The sequence below is a fragment of the Corvus moneduloides genome, chromosome 11 (genome assembly GCF_009650955.1).
Source record: "Corvus moneduloides isolate bCorMon1 chromosome 11, bCorMon1.pri, whole genome shotgun sequence".
Taxonomy (NCBI): Eukaryota; Metazoa; Chordata; class Aves; order Passeriformes; family Corvidae; genus Corvus; species Corvus moneduloides.
This window is the reverse complement of record NC_045486.1, coordinates 14392287-14414570: the sequence shown is the minus strand read 5'-3', so window position 1 is coordinate 14414570 and position 22284 is coordinate 14392287. Positions and strand designations below refer to the sequence as shown.

Genomic DNA, 22284 nt, shown 5'->3' with positions numbered 1-22284 from the left:
TGAATTTTATGCTGAGGAAGATGAATAATAGCAATAAGCTATTATCAGCTGTTGTTATCTTGGCTAAACTTCCCCAGATGTCAGTGGCAGTTTCTCCTGAATAAGGTAGGGTTGGATTTGGTAATACTTGACTTCCATGTGACGTTTTACAACAGCTAGAAAAAGGTGGGTTTTTTTCTGACTCTGTGATTTAGAGACAGAATTCAATGTTTAAAATGGCAGTGCTGCTGTAAGTGTCTCAGACACTGCAGAGACCATGCAATTTCCCACATCGCACAGAACATGATAAAATACTACCCTCGGATCTGTGTAGGCCTCAAACAGGCAAATGCTTTTTTCCTGTGAGTTATACCACCCACATTTGTTTCCTTACCTGACTTCCATTGCCTGGATGTCATTCTGCAGTTATCAACACAGGCAATTGTACTTGAGATCTGATATTTAGCCAACAGCTTGATTCCCTTGTCACGCTATAATAGTTAAAATGTGTCCACTGTTATTATTTTGGTTATCCCTCCTTTATGAAGAGATGCCAAGAATATATCACCTTCTATTGCTCTCACTGAAGTTTATTGCTATAGGAAGACCACTAATTTATGAAACCATCTCCTGTGTGGCAGCTATAGTTGACCATATACAATCATTCACACAGAGACACTATAAATTAGCCTGGAATGTTTTACCTGTGACTTTTCTGTAATATTGTTCTCTGGTTTATACTTACAGAAAATTAAAGAAGCCAAAAGACTTACTCTCCTTTTTGCCTCTTAGAAAGGATTCTGAATTTTCAGCTGTTCTCAAGTTACTTAGTGTCAGACAAATTCCTAAAGACCCACTTCAGCAAAGCATTTAAGAATGCACTCAAGTAAAATAAAAAGATTTATTAGTAAGAACTGTAAAGTAAATATCAAAGCAAGATAGTGTGAGAAAGTTCCATTTTTTTTTGTTTGGTATTTAATACCTCAGTGTATTGAGATGCTTAATAAAAATACACAGGATATTATATTGTCTGAAGAACTGAAAAAAATGGGTAAGGAAGGATAGGAAGATTTGCTCTGCATGGCAAAAGATACGTAGTAAACCTGTAGAAAAATCTACATTAGTAGCAAGTTTATGCTAAGAAGGGATGTTTGAATGACCACATCAAGGGTTTGGAGGTACATTTATTACATTCAGTGGATGCAATCAACTGTGTAATAAGCATATTGTTAAACAGACCAGTATTTCTATTTAAATAAGTACAATGCTAAATTTGGACACTCTCAGGCCTCATCAAGCATTTCATTGCTCTCATGGAATCTCCCACAGTTCCACTCGGTACAAAGATGTAAACTAAGAGGAAATTCCTTAGCAGAAATAGCTGCCTTCAGTGTCTCCAGCTGAACTGGAATTAACAGAGAGCCTTTAAGGTAGGAAGATGTAAATATCACATGTGACAGGTCACCGTTGCTTGCTGTAGCTGCCCTTTCCTTATCTTTAAGTGCTACTTTAACAACAAGTGAAGAAAGCTGTGCACTCCTGGGAATAGGGGAATTTATAAAATCCCAGTATCTCTTTGCCCTGGCACTTGTTCCGTGTATGCCACATGCTGTGGCATCTCGTATATAGGTATATTACATATGTGTGTATATATATATATATATATATATATTAACTCTAGCACACAAAGGAACAAATGCCCTGGATAGCAGAGTTGTGGGACAGTTTAAAACCATGCTGTATGCTGAATTCATCACAATGACAGCTTCTCATTTGCTCCAAATGTCAAGGATCTTTGCCTCTGTTATAGCAAAACACTGTGTGGATAAGGGCTGTGATTGCCAGCTGCCCTGGATAGCCAAATTATTGCCTGAGTTCTGTTTACAGATTTACTGGAGACCATGCTGATTAGTATTTCTTTCTCATTTACTTTTACAGTTAGGTATTCATGGATATGCTTTTGCAATTACAAACAATGGATATATTTTGACTCACCCAGAACTCAGGCCTTTGGTAAGAATGCTATTTATTGATCTATTTTATTTAGCTGTATGTGTTGCATTTGTTTTTTTCTTAGTGTGAATAAACTTCATTGAAAATTAAGTACAATAGACAAGATACGTTATATTGTTTCATAACCCATCCTAGTTCTTAGTAAATTTACCTCTAGAAGGAACACTTAGCATGAAAAAACCCCAAGGAAAATAAATATACATGTTGTTTCTACAAAAGATGCAGACCTCCATTACTGCAAAATAGCAAAGCCAAAAATTGCTATAATTATGTTCACTTTACATTGAAATGGAATTTTGGAATGCTCTAGTGCTGTGTAATAACCCCTATTTTTCATGCTAAAGTGTTAAGGTTAATTTAATATATGTGCAGAAATTTCAATAAAGCATATTTTTAAGCAAAATAGGAACACTAGGGATTTTCTGTACTAAAAGAGAAATAGCAGCAAATTTTACCTTTAGTTTCCCTTATCATCTTGTTTGCATTAATCACAGCAAGAAAAATAAAGTTACTGTTATGCAATTGTTTATCAAGTTAACACCCCAGAGGCCTGGTGCATTCCTGGTTGCATCATTGTTTAGGAACAGCACTTCCAAGTGTTCCATCACCACTGACTCCCAGCAAAGCACGGGTATTAATAGTTCCACTGCTGTATCCACATGGCTGCCACATGTGCTTCTCATGCAGGCACTCCAAGCAACGTCCAATTTCAACAATATTTCAGCAGAAATCAGAAATATTAACTGGGTGGATAATTTAATTTGAAAATAAAATTATTGACAAGCATGATTCATTAAGCCATTAGCATATCTGAAGCCTTCGTCCAGCAAAAGAATTTGTCTTTCCAAGGTTTGGGCTAGCAATTAGGCACTAAATCAACATTTGTATTTGCACTTAGTTCAGTTTTTAACTGGAGTAGAGCTTATGGTAAGTGCAACAAGGAAGCTTCAGTGGGTAAATCTGGCATCCCAGGTTTGCAAGCCATAGGAATATATTTGAAAGTTCTCTCTCTACATCGCAAGGATTTGATAACTCATGTCTTTTTGCTGTAGTGTCCCTTTCTCTTCTGGCAAATTACTTATTTCAAAATTATTAGTATTTATCCACTGTAAAATAAATATTTTATAAAACAGAAAGTGATGAAGTCCAGGAACTGTGGATAGCTCTAAGTTAGGCTGACAGAGGGTGTTACCCTCTTCCTAATTTCTGATGTTTTGCTCTGGTGAGGCAAAAGTGGTTTCCTCTTACTATCCCTCACCAAATGTACATCCTGAAGGCACTTACTTCATTACCTTATACAATAGACTCTCTTTTTTAAATCAAAATATTGGGCAGTAGCCCATAAGCTGTCAGCTAGGGGAACTCATTGCGATATACTCATGGTCTGTTCATTTCAGGTTTTTAGCAGAGTCATTTTTACCTCTGGGTTCTGTCAGTGGTGGGTAATGAGAGTCTCCTGTTGACTTCAGTGGAGTTTTTGAGAGTGAAGTGATTGCTGGCCTGGGCCCTTGGTTTAATATTACAGGCCAAATCCTGATACCATTGTAAGATTCCATGAAATTTGTGACAATAACTATGTGAAAATAGGCCTGTAGATCTGGAATTAGCCAATTCACTAAAGATACTAGCTAAAATTATTTGTGTCTTAGAGTTACAGTCAAGCCTCGTTGATTACTGACTTGATCCACGCTGGATTGTCCTGTTATTATATTTTCCAGCAGTGATGTAAAACTAGAATATTACTGAACTCCTGAGATCCTAACCCCATATCTATTAGTTCTGAAGCTGATGTACTGCTTTTTAAGGAATTGTCTTCTGGGACACAGAGCAGAGAGGCAGGATAGCAAACAGCACAGAATGCTTCCTGTTGCACCAGATTTCTATCTACCACCGAGCAGTGTATGTAATCATTAAGCTGGCTACATTTTTGTGCTGATTATTCTATTGGGTTTATATTTAAAAATGTTTTTCATGGAGATTTCATCTCTTGTTTCTTCTGCTGGCTTTTTGAGTAAACTTGGCTTTCGGTGAGGATGACAGGTTGGGTGGTCGTGGGACGGACTGCCGGAAGGAGAGGAAGGTGCACCCCGAATCCTCGGTGGGTGCTGGCAGAGGCTGCGGCTGTTGCTGGAGCAGCCCCCGGAGCGCAGCGCTGGCTGCGAGCTGGCCCCAGCCACTGTCCCACAGAGCGACCAGAAAGAACTTTTTGGTCCCGTTCTTTACAAGGCACTGGTAGGGCGATGAGTGCTGACAAACGAGTCCATGAAGCACGGCAGTGGGGAGCGAGGGGTCCCTCGGGAGCGGCTCCGGGAGGACGCGAGGCCGCTCCATGCGGGGCGCTCCCCCGCGGGGTCCGAGCGCCCGCGGCTGCAGCGCGGGGCCGTGGCCGGGAGGTGGCGCCGCAGCTCCGCCCAGGGGCGCGGGGGCGGCGCTGCCCCGGCCCCGCAGCGCATTCCCGGGAAAGCCGCGCCGCTCGCCCGCCTCGTGGGCTTCACAGCCTTTTTTTTTCCTTTCTATTTTCTTAATTTATTTTAATTCTTTTTCCCTTTTTTCCTTTTCCCCTCCTCCTCCCCCCCCCCTTTTTCTTTTGTCACATAGCTGAGGAGTACCCATTGCACACTTTTCTGTATTATGCCTTTTTTAAGTCTCCTTTCCTACCAAGAATACATCAGTGGGAACTCCAGATGGGAAAAATACTTTTTTTTTTTTTTTTTTTTTTTTTTTAATATTACCGTATCACAATGCTCCTATGGGCTGAGTTTGACTAAAAGTCTATATTTTTACAGAGCGGTATTTTATGTTCCAAGAGAAAACATTTTCAGCTGTATCATGTTATTTGGAATATTATATTCCGTTGAAAACCACTACCTACTTCCAATTAAAAAAAGAATCAATTGTTTGGGAGATCAAAAGTGGATTTTTAGATTTTTCCTAACTTGGTGTCTGAGGCTCCTTACCCATGTTGAAACATGGACATGAGGAACACAGTTTTCCTCTGTTGCGATTATGGCAGATTTAATCTGCTTTTCAGGAGCCTCTTAACACTTGTGGTGTGTGCCAGGTGTTACACCATTAGGTTTTAAAATGAAAATATGTCATGGTGATGATGTTACAGTTTGGCAAAGAAAAGAGTTTACTGAATGTAAAGGAAGAATGAGAAACAAGGGGTAAATACTTTTTTCCTGCCCTTAAAAACAACCACCACATTAATTGTGGCTGACTGTTCATTACTGTAACTGTCACTCTGCAGCCTGTTAAAGGTTGGTGCCAGAGGAAAATTGCTTTCTTAGGGAAGTGTAGTGGGATTGCAAAGAAATTAAGGAATGTCCCTGGAAGATGAGTGTCTGCCACAGTCACAGATCACCACCCTTGCAAACCTTGTCTGGTGTGTTAGGGGTTTGTGCTGCTGCCTCTCAGCCCTAATGTTTGTCTGGTTTTCAACAAATAATAGCAAGGTTGCTACCAGTTTTTGTGAAGTCTGTGGCTTTTTTGATTCATGGTTAGCAACAGGATTTGTATTTTTGTTCAGGGAGTGGAACAGGGGTGGTTTTTTTCAGTAATTACTAGGTTCATTTAGGGTAGAATACTCAGAGCTCCTGAACAAGGAGGCTGAGTTTCTTAATTAAAGAAAATATGCCTTTAAAGATAAATGCATATGTTCTGGAATAAAATTGCATCTTTTGTTTGCATTCTACCATTTTTTAAATAAATCAAGGTTAAAAATGTGTTCTGATTTATGAATTAATCTAATATCATCCCTGCTTACTATAGATTTTGTAGTGTTTCTGGGTTTAAATCAAAACCCACTATCTCTGAGAAGATTGAGACATTTATTCTTACTCTCAATATAAGCTCTGGAAGGCTTGTAATGTGGGGTTTATGAATGGCTGTTTGTGAATGCTCTTATCATTGTAAATGAATTCAATGAATGCCTTGTTTTCTATACAGGGATGTACATCTTTCATTTGATCAGGCTTGACTGGGAAAGTGACATCTAGAAATCAAAGCCTCTCATATTACAATGCCTTCCCCAAAATATATTGGTGGTTCAGGTGCCTGAGTAAGTTACCATTTCACCCTTAGAATGTGGACAGTCACCGTGCATTATATTAATCTAAACGACCTGGAGTGTTTGAAGATTCTAGATCAGTATTAAGTCTTTTGTAGCTGTAAATTTTGAGAAAATTTGTTTCTCTTCATATAGAAAAACACAGAAACCCAAGTGTCAGGGGAAACATTAATGCCCCACTTAAGCAGTGTTAGCCTTTCAGAAGCAGCAAATCTCATTTCTCTCTGGGGAGTCCTGCCTGGAACGTAAGATAACCTACACTTACCCTTGCTTTATTCATTGACTCCGTAAAACTCTACAGCTGTAGCTGACAGCAGAATATTTAAATGATTTGAACAGCGTAAATGCCTCACGTTCATTTAAATAACTGAAGAATTCAATCACTTGAATGCCAATGATTATTCCTATTGGAGTTTACATTTCAAAAAAGACAGCCCATCTGAATCCCTGTGAGAGCATTAAATTGCTATCTAATTAGAAGTGCAAAATTACATATATTTAAAAGATAATTAAAGGTTTGAAGGCTGTTGAATAACTGGTTGTACATATAAATGAATCACTGAAAATTTGTTAGCAATATGTGAAGCTTTCTTTCATTGTTTGCTTTTAGCTTTGAAGTTAGGTATAACTGAGCTCAAGGGTTTAAGTCTGGTAGTATTAAGATAAAGGCAGATGTTTTTAATTATTTCTACTCAAACCCCAAATAATTATAAGCAGCTGCCAGTTTTACATAATCCCAAATGATAAATCCTGAGAATGCAAATAAAATCCCAAATAGAGGGGTTGTTTTCTTCAGTGGAGTAAATCACATCCATGTTTCTGTGATAATTGACTGCAACCCACCTGAGAACGTGAGCTCAGCCCATGAACTCCTTGGCCAGGCTCAAGGTGTGGGAGTTAAAGCTGGTATTTTGTATCGACTTTTACTTCACCCTGTATATTTCCATATTGCTTTATCATTTTAAACATTACTGCACCATTTCAAAAGCAAACACATGTTAGGAGGGTAAGTAGTCAGAGTTAGTTAAATACATGTGGCAGAAGAACTATGTTCTATTGTTTTGCTAGAGGGTTCTCCTGTGTACATGGCACATCTAATAGTTCCTACTTTTTCTCTGCCTGGAAACTTAGAATTAAATTATTCTCTTTTTCCTAGCAAATGACATGGCTCCTGTTTTCAGCTTTTCTCTGCCGTATTTCTGCAAATTTTATGGTGCAGCAATTTTTCACTGCCATCTGGCATGGAGAATCAATCCAAAATAACTGGTTTCTACTACCAACCATGACCTAGGAACTTCTGGATTAACATCTTAAATATTAGGCTGGTCATGAAAATCTGTTTTCGGACAGGGAAGTTGTTTTTCCTAAGAGAATCAAGGTGTTACCTTTTTTAATATTAAACTAAGGAGGTGTGTATAGAGAGAAACCTTGTTTTTGACTGAGCACCTATTAGTGTTCTACAGATTCAAGGCTAAGTGTAGGTCAATAAGAGATCATTTGAGGTTGCAAACTGGATGGAAACTGTGAAATTAAAGTATCACAAATGACAAACCAGGATCATGTGAGCAGAGAAAAAAGTATTCCAAATGAAATAAAGAGCTTAAAGGCCAAGCAGTAGTGATTTAGATTAAGATGCTGCTTCTCACGTATCCCCAGGCAGAATGTTTTGGGGCTAAGCAGCACGTGGTGAATGAAAGCTCAGTCACTGGGGGTGATGTCATGTTATCAGGTTATTAGCAGGCAAAGCAGGGAAGGCGATTTTTCACTACTATTGTTGATTTGTTTGTTTGGGGGGTTTTTGTTGGTTTTGTATGTTTGTATTGGGTTTTTTATGTTTTGGGGTTTTTTTTTGTTGTTGTTTTCTTTTCTTGTTGTTGTATTTTGGTGGGGCTGTTTGTTTGTTTGTGTTTGGGGTTTTTTTTACATCAAGCTTTCCCCTTGCACAGTCCCCGCAGTGGGAGCAGTGGGACAGAGCAGCAGCTTGTGCTGGGAGGGCTGGTGAAGGTCTTGGAGGTTGCATTGACCATGGGAAGTCAGGTCCAAAGCAGTTTCCACCCCAAGAGCTGCAGGCTTTGCTTGACAGTCAAAGTCACCCCAGACAACAAATAAGTGGTAACTTTACTGTGCAGAGTCTGAGAGAAGAGAGGGAGCTGAATAACTGCCCAGACCAGGGAATTGCAATAAACACAGTGCACACAATCTCTGTCTATTTAAAACTGTGTGGAAAAAGGTGTTATTTTAGTTAATTATGCTTTTCCTCTGATATTTGTTCATTCAAGCTTTCCTATCAGACTTTGTAGATAAGAATACCTTTGCAGGATGGCTTAGTGCAAGCTACAGTTATAGAAACAATTATATTGTGTATTTTATTATGTAGAATTCAAGCTCAGCAAAATATATTTGCATATGTTCATTTGTCTCCTCTAAACAAAAGAAAAAGGGGTCATTCTCAAAGCCTGATGAGATTAATACCTTCTCCAAATTTTGAAGTGCTAATTCAAAACGATGAAACTTCATTGAATGATGCTATGTTTTAAATTAGGAGGAGTTTTTTCAGTACCTAATTCCTTACTTTTGCACATATTAGTAGTTTGGCAATGGAGAGCTATTCCTTGAAATGGTTTTACCTCTCTAGGTTTTGGTTGCTCTTTAGTAGGTACTTTCTTACTACAATATTTTCTCACAGATGATTCCACATTGTGGCCTGGAAAGTTCACTAAAATCTAGTGATGCTTCCAAGGCTGTTATCACAGCAACTTCCTCTCTCCTACCTCCCCGTTATCCAGACAGAGCACGTCTGAGAAATTCCAATCACCTTAGACCCAAGATTGCAGCTGTTAGGATGCAGCTTGCTCTGTCCTTGATCGGATTACTACACTCTGACTCTATAAACATGTGTCTGGTCATATTCAATGCAGATGGTTTGGGACTGCTTGTGTTAAAAAAAAAAAAAAATTAAAGCAAAGAGTTTAATAATGGCACATGTAAATGGTTGTGTACAGGGTGGTGAAAAAACATGGTTCAGTCTTTAAGCAACACACGTCACACGTTGTTTGAATCATCCAGTGCTGTAAGAGTCAGTCTCAAACAAAAGATACTGAGTGAGATAAAGCTCATTCTAATGGAAAAACCAAATCCTGTGTTTTTCTCACAAACAATAAGTTAGAACCATCCTGCTGTTTTGGGCGAACCAAAAGTTGCTTCTTTTGCAGTCCAGATATTTAACACTTTTCAGTATCATTTTTTTTCCCTCCCAGGGGTTAACTGCTATATAATATGACCTCACATTTTATACTAGCCAAAGATTAACAGCACACATTTTAAATCTAGCTCTTTTTCTCCTGTACTTAAATCAGAGTAATTTGGAAGAATTCCTAGTTTCTATCTTTCCCAATGGGTCCTTAATGATTTTTTTTCAATGCTTTATAGTAATCTCGCAGATGGGTTTGGCTTCAGGCTTCAATCAGTATTTTATACTTTACCCAGGAGCCTCAGAGATAAAAGGTTAGATTAGGTTTGCTACCAGGGAAGAAGATACAGATGAATGCAATTTTTAAAACCTGGGGCATTGCTTCAATGTCCAGGAATAACTTTTACTATGAAACTAATTAAGCAATAAAACTAGAAAGAAGCTAGAGAAGAATGGGCATTTCAAGATTACATTTATGAAGTATTTTGTATCTGATCTGCTTGCACTGACGTTTGATGCCCTGGTTACATAAGCATAATGTAAATTTACTGCTTGGAATAAGGTGATATCTTCATGAAGATTATGTACAAATAAGTTTTGTATCCCACCCTTCCTGCAGGTTGGTTTTGTTTTGTCTGCTGTCCTTTTCTGAACTATATCAATCTGTTCTTATTGAATTACTGTGCAGGCAGTTAAACAGTAGCCCCTAAAGTGTAATTGCTGAATAAGGGGTCAGACATCTCAATACCTTGTAAGTTCCTATCCTAAATACCTTTAAATACATTTGCAGCTCCTTTGAATCCTTATAGAGCCTAACTCTTGCTTGACCATTATGAATTTTTATGACATGAATGCTTCTGATTCTTTTCTGCAGAACTTTGGATTTTTATCCAGCCCTTCATTTGTTTGCTTTTGGTTTTTGCTCCCTGAGTGCAAGGTGTGGAATCCATATGATTAAAGTAAACCCTATAATCAGTATGATGCAAATGGTTTGCCTTGGGTTTGAAGCCTACTTCTGTCAGACACACAAGATCAACTTTTCTTGGCCTAAGCAAGGATTTGCACGTCTGAGAATGCAGTATAGCCCAGAAGCTCTTCAACATCTGTGAGGGAGGATGTAATTAAACATTGGAATCAGTACAGGAGCTGTTTGCTCTGCTCAGATGATGCCAGCTAATGTCTTTGCAACACTGTTCAGCTCTCAGTATTTCAGAGCTTGACTGTAACCATTTCTGTACTAGAATGACTGCATCAGATCAAAGATTTATTTCGTTAATTGGTGCAGCCACAGAGAATAGATGTAGTTATTCCCTGTAAAGATTAAAGATAATATTGATATAGCTGCAGCCATAATGAAAGGCTTGCAAAACACAGCTACAGAAATCAAGCCCTGGTAATGAATGGGATGTTATCCTCTCATATGTTCTTGTGAGATTTAATTATATTGGCTGCAATTTTTGTGCTTCAGTATTTGGGTACAGTTATGTCTCTGGCTGTCAGGGCTGACAGGTAGCAAGAATTAATTGTAGAACTGAGCTGCCAGAATTCAAAGTCCGGTGTATAGGCATGTACTGAAAGCAGAAGTTCTTTACATCTCCCTACCCATCTGTTGAATAGTTGTAGGTGAGAAGTAGACAACCCTCTTAAAAGAATAGTGGATTTTAGCAGAGGGCAAGAAAAGCACATGAAACACTTTTCAGTAGCATCTGCATCGCTTCTCAAAACTTACACCAACAGAGTTTCTGGGATTTTTTTTATTCAAAAGAATGAGAATTGACTCGGGATTTTATCCCACAGAATTTCCTAAAGGAACTGTCTGTAAGAAAAATTGGAGTATCCAATTTCTTCTGAGTAAAAATTAAAGAAGCTCAGTGAAGCCAATGCTAGGAGAAATTTTACAGTGCTACCAGTATCTCAGAATCTCTTTGTGTTTATGATGCTATACTCAATATTTTTAAAGGTTTTCTGTTCAGGAAGATTTATGTTGTTCCTATTTTTAAGTATTGTGGTTTACAAAAGCAACTGTGGGATTTATATGAGAATTTTTAATTCAGGGAGGGAAAAGTCAGGATGGGAGCAACCTTCTTAATGCTCAGACAGCAAGGTTTTCCCTTGGTCTTTCTGTACTCTGCAGAACATGATTGAAAGTGCCCACGCCACTGGTTGTGGTGATGAATTGCTTGTCTCAAACACTGACAGGTTTGGTTTATGGTGTAGGTGGTCCTGGCCTGAGCAATGAGAATCAACCATATCTATATTGCTTTGCAGGTACAGTTTGTCTCCTTCTCTGATGCTGCTGAGGAGTCACAAAAGCAATCTGGGGATATTTCACAGCATCCCAATATCTCCTGTCATACTTCATAAAAAGACTTGTGGTTTCTCTTGATAAAAGACCAGATTTCACCTTATGCTAATCCTCTCCCAATTTTAATTTTTTTTCAAATGTAGTTTCCTAATTTTACTTAACTGGTCAGGATCTTTCTTCACAGGTCTTCCTAAATACTTTTTTCTTCCCCAGAGCCAGGTTTGTGTGGTTACACTAATAGGCTGATTTTGAATGTTCAGCAGAGGGCAGAATTTCCCACGTTATAAACACCTCGGTGTCAAATTAATTTGTCACAAGAATGTTTATTTTAAATGTGCGATTTACAGCGTAACAGTGAGTAGTGATAAAATCCCCTACATTATCATTAGTAGTATGTTACTTTCCCCCTTGTAGATAAAATGAGGTATCAGCAAATGTTAACACCATACTTCCCAAAGACTTGCATCTTATCTTGTTTGAAGTGAAATGGGTAAACATTTTGTTGATAAGATTACAGTAAATATAACTTCCTGTACAGCTGAAAGAGCCAGTTGGAGCTATTTAACATAAACTGCAAGATCCAAGGTCTCATGTATTTTCCATATGAGAAGAAGAAGTTACGACAGCTGAGTTTGACCTCCCTGTGTGTCCATCAAGAAAAGCTCTGCATCATGGCAAGAGGTTATGCAAATAATCATGTGATGTAGGTTTTTAGTTCACAGGGAACACTGATGCAGCAGTATGGTGCGCTTTGTGTGAATTAAGCTACTTACAGCTGAGTGTATTGTTTACCGTCAGCATGCATTCAGAAACTTTTTAAATATTCTGATGCAAAAATTGTTGTGCAAATAAAACAGGATGTGCTAAATATTTCACCTTTTTTATACCAGTATGAAGAGGGGAAGAAACGAAGAAAGCCCAACTACAGTAGTGTGGATCTTTCTGAGGTTGAGTGGGAAGACAGAGATGATGTGGTAAGTGACGTGTTGCTTTAAAACCCTGTCAGAAGACATTGTTGCATCCCACTACTGTACCTGGAAACTGTTTAAGTAGTCATTAGAGAGGCCACCTGACTGCTCTCAGGAAGGGAAGGACAATAGTCCCTTTTATTTCGTTCAGAATTTTATAACTGTTTTGTATTGCTTCTTCCGTACATATGCCTATACCACAAACACAGACTCTTTGTATTTTTGGTAAAACTCATCACCTTTGCAGTCTCCATACATCCCATTGTGTATTTGTGCTGGATAGCAAATATAGCCCTAGAAACAGGAATATAATGTCTCCTTAGAGCTGGCCCAGACAACCGCTGAAACTCAGAAATGAGTTGATCTTCTTTCCATGACATCCTTCTTTCCTTAATGGAAGTAATGGGGGGTGTTTTACTTAATGTACAAAGTCAAAAAATGAATAAACAAAATTGGATTCTTTGACCTGTGTGCAGAGCAGAGTTTCACTCCAAACTCTAATTTCAGACACATGGGTAGCTGCAGGAGCATAAATTCTGTGTCTATCACACAATGCTTTCCATTAACCTCATTTTTCAGTACTCCATCTACCCTGTAGTTCACTCTTTATCTTACTCTTTCTTACCTTTCAGGCTTAGCCTTTTTGCAGTACTGTTTCAAAAGCTTTCCTTATGTCCATGGCTTAACCTTTGCCTGTTCTTTCTGTCACTTCCTCAATAAATCTGATTTGTTAGGCATGATTCGTTTTGTGTGAATCTGTGCTGACTGTCCCTAATTAAATCGTAACTTTCCAGGTGTTCGTCTTTCTGTCCCATAATTTAGTTTTTCCCATAAGGTCCTGCCTGCCAAAGTCACGACTAGCATGTCTGTATTTTTCATAGATGTCTCCTCGATCCCTTCTCAAATATCAGTCCTGTGTTAGCTTCTCTCAAGTCCCTCTACCTCTGCTTTTCCAGAGAGGTTTGAATACATCCACTGAAGGTTCCCATATTTACTTTGTCATGTCCTTCCGAAATCTGGGATGGATCACGTACAGCAGCCCCTGGAGTCTTGTCAGTCTTCAGATGTCCTAATTTCTTGATCCCTGTTCTGACATAAGTCTATATTTTCTTTCTCCCTTACAAAATATATATCTTGCATTCCTCTCTCTCTCCACCCCCTTTGTGAATAGTGAAACAGTTCATTTACGTTTTAAGCAACGTCTGTTTCACCAGGTGATAGATTGTCCTCAGCCTCTCCTCAGAGGCCATTTCACTTCCTAGGTTGAAGTTTTCTGTTGGAGTGCACACACAAACTTTTTCAACGTTTTTATAGCTTTGTGTCATTTTCCGTGCACACACTATTTAAGGTTTCCTCATAAGATTTTCATATATTGTAGCAGCTTTCTGCAGTCTTGGCAATCTCATTGGCCTCATGTTTTATACCCTGCTTTTCCTCTTATCTTTGATCAGTGTTACTCAACCAGTTTCTCTACTAATGACCTTTTAAAATTTCCTCTTTCCTTTCAAATGTTATTGCTGTGCTTACACACAGATTTTAAACCTTCATGATTTTTCTTCTTGTTATTTCTCTTTGGTTTGTCTTCTTTTTTTCTTTATATTTCTTCCATTATTTCTTCTGTTTGGTTTTCACATTTTTAATCCCTCGTTTTTAATCTTATATCTTAGTAGAAGTTAATCTTATAACTTAGTAGAAGTTCAGTGGTTTAGATAATGGAATATTGAGCTATCTTGGTGACATTGAAAATCAAGTTTTATTTGTAGTTGAGATCCTATCTGAGTACACATGAAAGTCCAGATTCAGCTCTCTCTAAGTACTGCCTTTGACTGACACCCCTAAGCTGCGTCACTTTTTCTGAAAATTTCTAACAAAAATTGAGTTTTGTCTGTCTTAAGGGTGCAAAATTTTTATTTCACATTTTGATGAAAATATATGCATACATTACATCTGAATCTTTTCCTTTCGCCTATAAAACACATTTCTTAAAAATGAATTTTTGATTGTAAAACAGAAACAAGCTACATGTGGCTCTGCTTCACCCAAGGCCTTGGATTTGATGTTCTTGATTTTTTCCAAGCTTGGGTAGTAAAGCATTGTTTATTCAACTGCAGAGCAAAAGAATTAATGTATTCATATGGCTGCTTTTAATAACATAGACTACTACTGGTATATTTTTCTCCCATGAAACACTTATGTAGAAGCTGATTAAGACATTTTCTTACTTTTTGCCACATTAATTTAATGGTTACATAGTTTTCCAAGAATATAGAATGATCTCATACTACAGCAGTGAAACTGAGTTGCTAGGAATTGATTGAAAGATATTTTGTTGAAGGAGCAATAATGCTTATTACTCTGAGAAGTGAAGACATAGGTTTTCTCCAGTGATCCAATAAGGAAAAGGTGGCCACACTAAGGTTAGAATTTTTTTCACCACGAAATATTGTTGTCATAAATATATCAGCTCATTTTCCAGGTTAACAATACCTGCTATCTTGCTGTTAAGACACTTTATTAGAAACAGAAATTTCAGCATGAGCTTGTTAAGTTAGCAGTGTCTTCCAGCAAAGTTTGCAAATACACAGTACCAAAGAGGAGGAGTTTCAATTTGGACAGAAACCTTTTTCTCATTAACTTACTTAAAATGGTTCTATTATAATTTCTAGCTGAATGAAATATTTTTTTCCCAAATAAAGAAAGACCATGAATGAAGGTTTTGGGGCTTCAAGCCAACTGAGGCAGTACCTATTTTATGCATTTGAGGAGGGAGAGGAAACTACAGAAGAGCTGAGAAACCGGATTACAAAGCCAAGAAATGCAATCACAGCAAGCAGAAAAAAAAAAAAAAAAAAAAAAAGACTAAAACTCTAAATCCTACATGCAGACTTGATCTTAAACACTACTGAGAATTTGGAGATCCTTTTAGTAAATCTATGACTTGCCTGAGGCTTGTGGGAGGAATGGGTCTTAGACAACTGCAGGCACCAATAGGAGAAAAATGAAAACCATGTTAAAGATAAATGGAACTGTTCTGTAAATGTTAGAAAGTAGATGGTTAATTAAGACCAGCTCTCCAAGTCCAAAACCACAAAACTTAAAATAGGAAACTATTTCCAGAATTGCCTATTATGTATTGTTAAAAAAAAATCTACAGTAAAATATATGGTTTATTTTATATATGCCTCCAGCTAAAAATTATTCTTTTACACTCATTGACAGAAGAGTAAAACTGTTAATTCAAATCTAGATGCCCTAGAATTAAATTTAAAGAGCTGCAAAGTTTGCAGTTTTTGATAGGTCAACCATGATCAACTTGTTTGTGAGATATTTCACTGGCAAGTTTGGTCATTCTCTTTTCCCTCCATACTGACTCAGGAAGCCTGCAGAGTGCACTGATATGTCTTGTCTTCACAAATTCTCATTAAACCTCGACTGAATTGCTCAATCTGGCATGAGGCACTGTAGAACAGGAGATGCTTATTCAGCAAGAACATGATGTTCAAAATTGTGTTCAGATAGATAAGCAATAGAAGAGGCATAAAAATCTCATTTTGTCAATATTTTCCAGCATTTTAAATGCTGCATTGATTAGTAACAGTGCAATTTTCAAATTGTAATAAGGATTACAGCTTCAAAAGATCTATAGGTGCTTTTTCCCATAACAAGTAAAATAACTCACCTCTTCCATTAGTAAATCTAAGAGTGTTCAAATGAAATATTTCCATTTATGGATGGTGTAACTGTTAAACAGCAACCTTTTTATTTCTTCCCTGAAGTCCTGAACTGATAGGTAGACAAAGTCAAAATCCTAAGGCTGAGGATTTCTCAAAAAACATATCTTGTCTTTCTTCAGTTTCAGCCCAGAGACCCTGACCTCAGACCAGTTGTGCTGGGGTGGCCTGTCCTCATCCCTGGGGACACTGCTGGTCATGTTGGCTTACAGACCCGGGAGATGGTTGTGGGGTTTATTACTCCTTTTTGTCATCATGGCACGTTCACCTAAGAGAGAGGCTGTGTGTCCTTTGGGAGGAAGACTCTTCTTTCCTAGGGAGCAACAAGGTGTGCTAGGGGAAGAGTTTTTAGGGATGATGGGCCAGGGACTTTGCAGCTCCCAGGTTTGGGAGTGTGTACCTCATGCAGAGAAAAAAGTGTTTGTGGTGATCTAAAAAGTAACAGATTTAACTTGCAGAGAAGCAGGTAAATCATTATGTATAAACCCTTTTCCATTTGTTTTCTGTTTTCCCTAGCTTCCCTGAATTTTTTGCTTATAAAGCAATGAAATATGTTTTTGAAGGGGATTTAAAATGTCTTTTGGACGACTCTGAGAGGGAGAGGTCCAGGCCAATTGTTAAAGTTGTGACTGACCTAGGGCTTGCACTACAGCGCTAAAGTTTATTACCTTGCAAAGGGTGCCTGGACACCAATGGGCAACCAGAGGGAATTGCAGAGCACTCTAGCTGTGTGTTTCCACTGAATTATGTTACTGATCAAATATCATTTGGGCTGTCATCTGGTTTTTGTGGGCTAATGTTAATTTTTGATGCAGTTAGGATGAAGTTTCTGGTGCTTGTTAAGGATGCAGTCCAATGTAGGTTCTTAAACAGAATAAATAGTGTAAGATAAGTGGGGTTTTCTCCTTTTTTTTTTCTTTCTTATTATCTGTGTCATAGTTGATGTATTTAAACACTGGGCCCTGGTCTAACCAGCTAAATCCAGCTGGGAGGCTAGTTCTTGCCTTCCCATGCAGGAACTGCGGAATAGTAGTCAGTTACACTGTTCATCCCAAATAAAATCCAGATTACTACACATAAAACTATTTTACTATGAAGGATGCTGAGAGCTCCTATCTTATGTACCTTAGCTTAAAATTGTATGGCAGGAGCCTTGGCCTATACAGAAACTAATAAAATCTGTGAATGAGTTCCTCAGTTTGTAGTAAAACTATGGAAAACGAAGAAATTAAGAAAATTGAGTACTACTTAGGCTAAATGGGTGTACTGGAGAGCTCAGAGATAAAAGGATTACAGAAAATGCAAATAAAGGAATTGACACACATTTCCTTCATTTCAGCTCCGAAATGCAATGGTGAACCGGAAAACAGGAAAATTCTCCATGGAAGTGAAGAAGACAGTGGACAAAGGGGTACAATGTCTAAAATATTATTCCAACTAAATTTAAAGCAAACAGATAATTTTTAAAATTATTTTTAAGGTTGCTATAAATATGGTTCCCTGCAGTATATATTTTTTCGCTCACTGGATGTAAACATTGCTTCTAATTTTGTCAGTGACTGACCACTTGATTTTTTTATACATTTCTTATAGCAAACTAACTTCTTCCCCTCTCCCTTTCTGACTTGTTCTGAATCTAGAAGCGGGTACTGGTGATGACAAATGACTACTATTACACAGACATCAAGGGTACTCCATTCAGGTAGAGCCGGCCATAATAAATGCATGTTTCATCTGACTCATTGGATTTGTGCTTATACAGAGCTTGTGAACTCATTAAAAGCTCATCAGCAAAAGCTGACAGTGAAATATCCCTGGACAATGCTGGAAACTGCAAGGAATAGGAGCCTACCAGCATTCCTTTCAGCTTTTCCAGGGATGGAAAGTTTGTGCAAGCTCACACAGGCAAACTCACAGTGTTTGTCATGGCTTACGTTTCATTGAAAAAATATTCAGTTGAGGTTTACATTGAACGAAAGGCTTTCGCAGGTACTTGGAGAGCTATAAATACTATAATCCATTTAAGTAACTGCATCTTGAGCCCCATTTTATTTTTTTTTTCCCCACAACAAGAATGTAATGTAAAATGAGATAGTATTTCACTTCCAATTTGAGGTTTGGATGTTTTCTTTCTCTGAACTACCTTCAGTGTATTTGTATAACTAAAACCGAGTAAGTCGGCAATTTTGGCATGCATATGAGGAGTAAAAAAAAAGAAAGGAAAAGAAAAACGGGTAGTCACTTTAAAAATGCTCATATTTGAACTAGAAATAACCCACTAACTGTACCTTGCACTTAAGGTAGGAGTTTGGCAGTTGTGATACTCAACTGAAATTTTCTTCAATGGAACAGTTTCACATAACCTGAGCTACATTACCCCACAGAGAAATTATAAGCACATTTCTCTGACCTCTAATGCATGTTAAAATTTACTCATGGGTGCTATTACTCAGTGGGTTTTTTGCTTGGTTTATATTTTGTGGAGTTTTTTGTGGTTGCTGTTTGTTTTTCTTGTTTGTTTGTTTATTTGTTTTTCTTTGGCACTGACACTCTTGCACTATTAAGAAAACAGAAATGGGGCTACATACATGCCTGTAGTGCCAGTTATGGTGCTAAGGACAGAAATATAGTTAGGAAAACAGTTCTGGTTTTTCCAACATGTTATGTATCTAGTTTTGGGTTGTTGTACAGGTTTAGGACAACTGCAGGGGTACCACTTATTAAAATATACAATGTAGTGTCAAAGATGTTTAGTGTTCAGCCCTTTCCCAGACTGAGCTGTTCATTGCAGCTTGTGTGCTCTTGGATTTGTTGCCTCTACGTGTCCTTCAAGTATCAGCCCATGCATTTGCAGTCTTGCTGATTGCCAGCAGATTCCTAGCCCAGGATAATCCCCTTCAATGAATGAGTGAATGCCACAAGGTATTCCACGTTTTTGTTCAATAGCAAGAGGCATGGGATCCCCCAGCCTCTTCATTAAACTTGGATGTTTTAAATGGTAGACTGAAAACCAGACCAAAACACAGCATATAACTGTTGAGAATTTATGAAACTGAAGTCAATACAAAAGAGCTATACTAACTAAAAATATGAAACACAGAAAAAATTTGTCCAGGAGGAGACACATTTGAAATTCTTTTCTTCTCAGTAGCTTCATCAATTCCCACATTTCTGTAGTTTCTCAACAGCTTAGCTGATTTACAAAAAATACCTCCTTCATTGTAAGGCCATGAACATGTTCAAGGCTCAGCTGAAGAAATCTCATGCTGGGTGAACAGCAGTGAGCTAAGAGGGGCTCATTTATTAGTTTGCCAGGGAATAATGGTTTACTGCACCTCTAAGCACACATAAATACAGCCAATTGTTGCAGGCACATCAGAACTGAGACATCATTGAAGCAACTAATTAAACAATAAATATAATTGGTGAGGGTTTGGAAACAAACAGTTTTAAGTTAATCATAGTACACGAGCTGGAAACGTTCAAAATGAAAATAGCTCTGAATGTCTGCTGTTTGTCTCACAGATTTCAAGGTCTGCTTTATTTCTCTGCACAGTTTAGGTGTGGCTCTCTCTAGAGGACATGGAAAATACTTCTTCAGAGGGAACGTAACTGTAGAAGAAGGTAAGGTACCTACCTTCTCATGTGGCTTACACAGTAGTTTTATTGTTGATTTGGTAGTTCCTAAAGCTTGTACATTAGTCTGCAGATTCCATAAGGGAATTAGATTTTTCTTTTTTTCTTTTTTCTTTAAAGATCTTTTGCTTCACAGGATTTTAAGCATACTCAGACTGTTTGTGAATCTTCTTTAAATGGAATCATCTTCCATCCTCCTCTCTCAATGTTCCAGAGAAAAACTCATGGCCAATGTTAATAATTTGTGGTGTTTTCTGAATGAAGTAACAACTAACACAGTAATGGCTATTGGTTTTGTTCACAGACTATACATTGTGAAATCTTTCACAGCACAACTGTTTTGTACATTATCTACAAGGATTTACATGTTTATAATAGCAGTAGAGGTACCCAGGGAATGACCTGTTCTTTGGTTTTGCTTAAATCCCCAACTAAATGAATGGAGGAGTCAACTGTGTGTGGTGATAAAATTGTTCAGCAAGAAAGTTTCTGAAGATGAAGGAAGTGTGGAGGCATTTCAGCAGGTTGAAGGGAGGGTTGAAAATTTTAGAAGCTGCTGAACAAAAGCTGTTTCAGTAGAGGAAAGCTTTCAGATTTTATGCTGAAGTCTCTATTTCTGGTTCTTCTTCTTGTTTTGTCAGTGATGTTAAGACAGTTAATTTGTTCAGGGCTTTGTTCCTTGGCTGTATTTTGGGGCATGAATATGTTCTTGTCCTCAGGAGAGGTATAAAAAGAAGTTCATTGAGGTTCAAGTACCTGCACAGCAAGTACAAAAAAGGGCACAGCATGAGGCTTGGAGCTACTCATTCCCTAGACTGTTCCAAACATACCTCTCACTGATGTTCTTTAATCCAGCCACACATCTCAGCCAGTCTGAGTCCCAGATGCAGCCCCAGAAATGTTAACATAACCATAACTAACTGTTCCTTCTCTCCCACTCTTACCTTCACTGATTCTCTCTCACTTCACCTCACTGTCCTCCCCAGGGACCACAGTTCTAATTCCTGTTTTGGCTTCCCTGCCTGCCTTAGTCACTGTTGCTCTGTCCTTGTTCGTTGTGTACTCTGGGGGGTTAAACCCAGATGCCTACTGAACCCTATTTGCTTATTGTCTATTGATAAATGTTTTAAGAGTTTTTAAAATTGCCAAAGTACATTTTTATTGTGCTATATAACTAATGATATAGTTCTTATTTACAGGCATTTGTGTGACCTGTTAGTACAAAAAACCTTTTCTGAATGATCCCATAAATTGCTGTTTGTGTTCATGGGCTGTGTGCTTAGGTTTTGAGGGAATTGTTCTTAATGATTTTTTTCTTTATTAGAGAAGGAGAACAACTCCCATGAAATGAAAAGTGTGTATTTTAGCATACAGAACTTTACTGGCCAAAGAGAATGAGGGAATATGAACAGGAGTCTGTTCCCATTTTGCATTTGTCTTTGCTCAAATTTCCTTCTAAACTTTAAATATATTATGTGAATAACTCATATAAGTTAAACATATCAGCACAAAAATTTTTTTCTTACCTTTTCAGTTTTAGATCTGATTAAACTAGTTTTGCTAGTCTGTTAGACCCTAAAGTATATTAAACAGTTTACTGTGATTTATTTCATTATGGTAATAATGCACTTTCCAAGAAGGGTTTATGTTATGGAGTGTATGCAAATAACCATCTGTTACCCAGACTTCTCCCTAAATAACCCATTATTATTCCTGTTACAGGTTTACATGATTTAGAACACCCTGATGTATCTTTAGCAGATGAATGGTAAGCCTTAAATAAAGCATGAAATTAGTGTCTATTACCCTTCTCGGTTTCATATTGTTTGTGCTTGCAGAGCCCAATCCTTTATGTTCAAAGACAAAGAGAGATCATGCTTGTACAGATAACTTTTTATTGTTTTGACAACGTGTTCACAGGTCCTATTGCAACACTGACTTACACCCTGAGCACCGGCAGATGACTCAGCTAGAAGCAATTAAACGCTACCTCACAGGAAAAGAGCCCCTGCTCCAATGCAAGTATTTTGTTAGACATGGATCTGCAGCCCAGCTAAAAACTGTCATACTTAACCTTCTACAAAATGCAAAGCTACTCAATTTAACCAGCGAGGATTTGAGATAGGATTGCTTAGCTGATGTTGCTTTGCAATTTCAATTGGTTTTGAGCTTTTTCCAGGGTATCAATAAAGATATTATTATTTATTAGTATTAATTATGCATTATTAGTAGTAGCAGTATTAATTATGATACAAATTTCCGACTTTTACAGTGAACTATGTGCCTGTACCAAACATTCAAGTTTCTGTTCAGATAATGTAGCTGTACTATGCAAAATTATCACTCCGTGAGGTTTTATAAAGTGAACAGGACTGATCTGAATCAATCCTCGG

At 37.9% G+C, this 22284-nt stretch overlaps 1 protein-coding gene across 6 annotated transcripts in view; it reads left to right on the top strand.

Moving 5' to 3' along the window:
- Positions 1-22284, top strand: part of CACNA2D3 (calcium voltage-gated channel auxiliary subunit alpha2delta 3) — a 398896-nt gene that overhangs the window by 288957 nt on the left and 87655 nt on the right. For all 6 annotated transcript variants that reach the window (XR_004242342.1, XM_032120753.1, XM_032120750.1 and 3 more), the window contains 7 exons: positions 1918-1992; positions 12447-12530; positions 17595-17666; positions 17896-17957; positions 19812-19879; positions 21614-21659; positions 21812-21909. Coding sequence is in view for 5 of the 6 variants with exons in the window: in XM_032120753.1 (XP_031976644.1) it covers positions 1918-1992; positions 12447-12530; positions 17595-17666; positions 17896-17957; positions 19812-19879; positions 21614-21659; positions 21812-21909 (505 nt within the window). In the remaining variant the exon portion in view is untranslated. The remainder of the gene's footprint in view (positions 1-1917; positions 1993-12446; positions 12531-17594; positions 17667-17895; positions 17958-19811; positions 19880-21613; positions 21660-21811; positions 21910-22284) is intronic.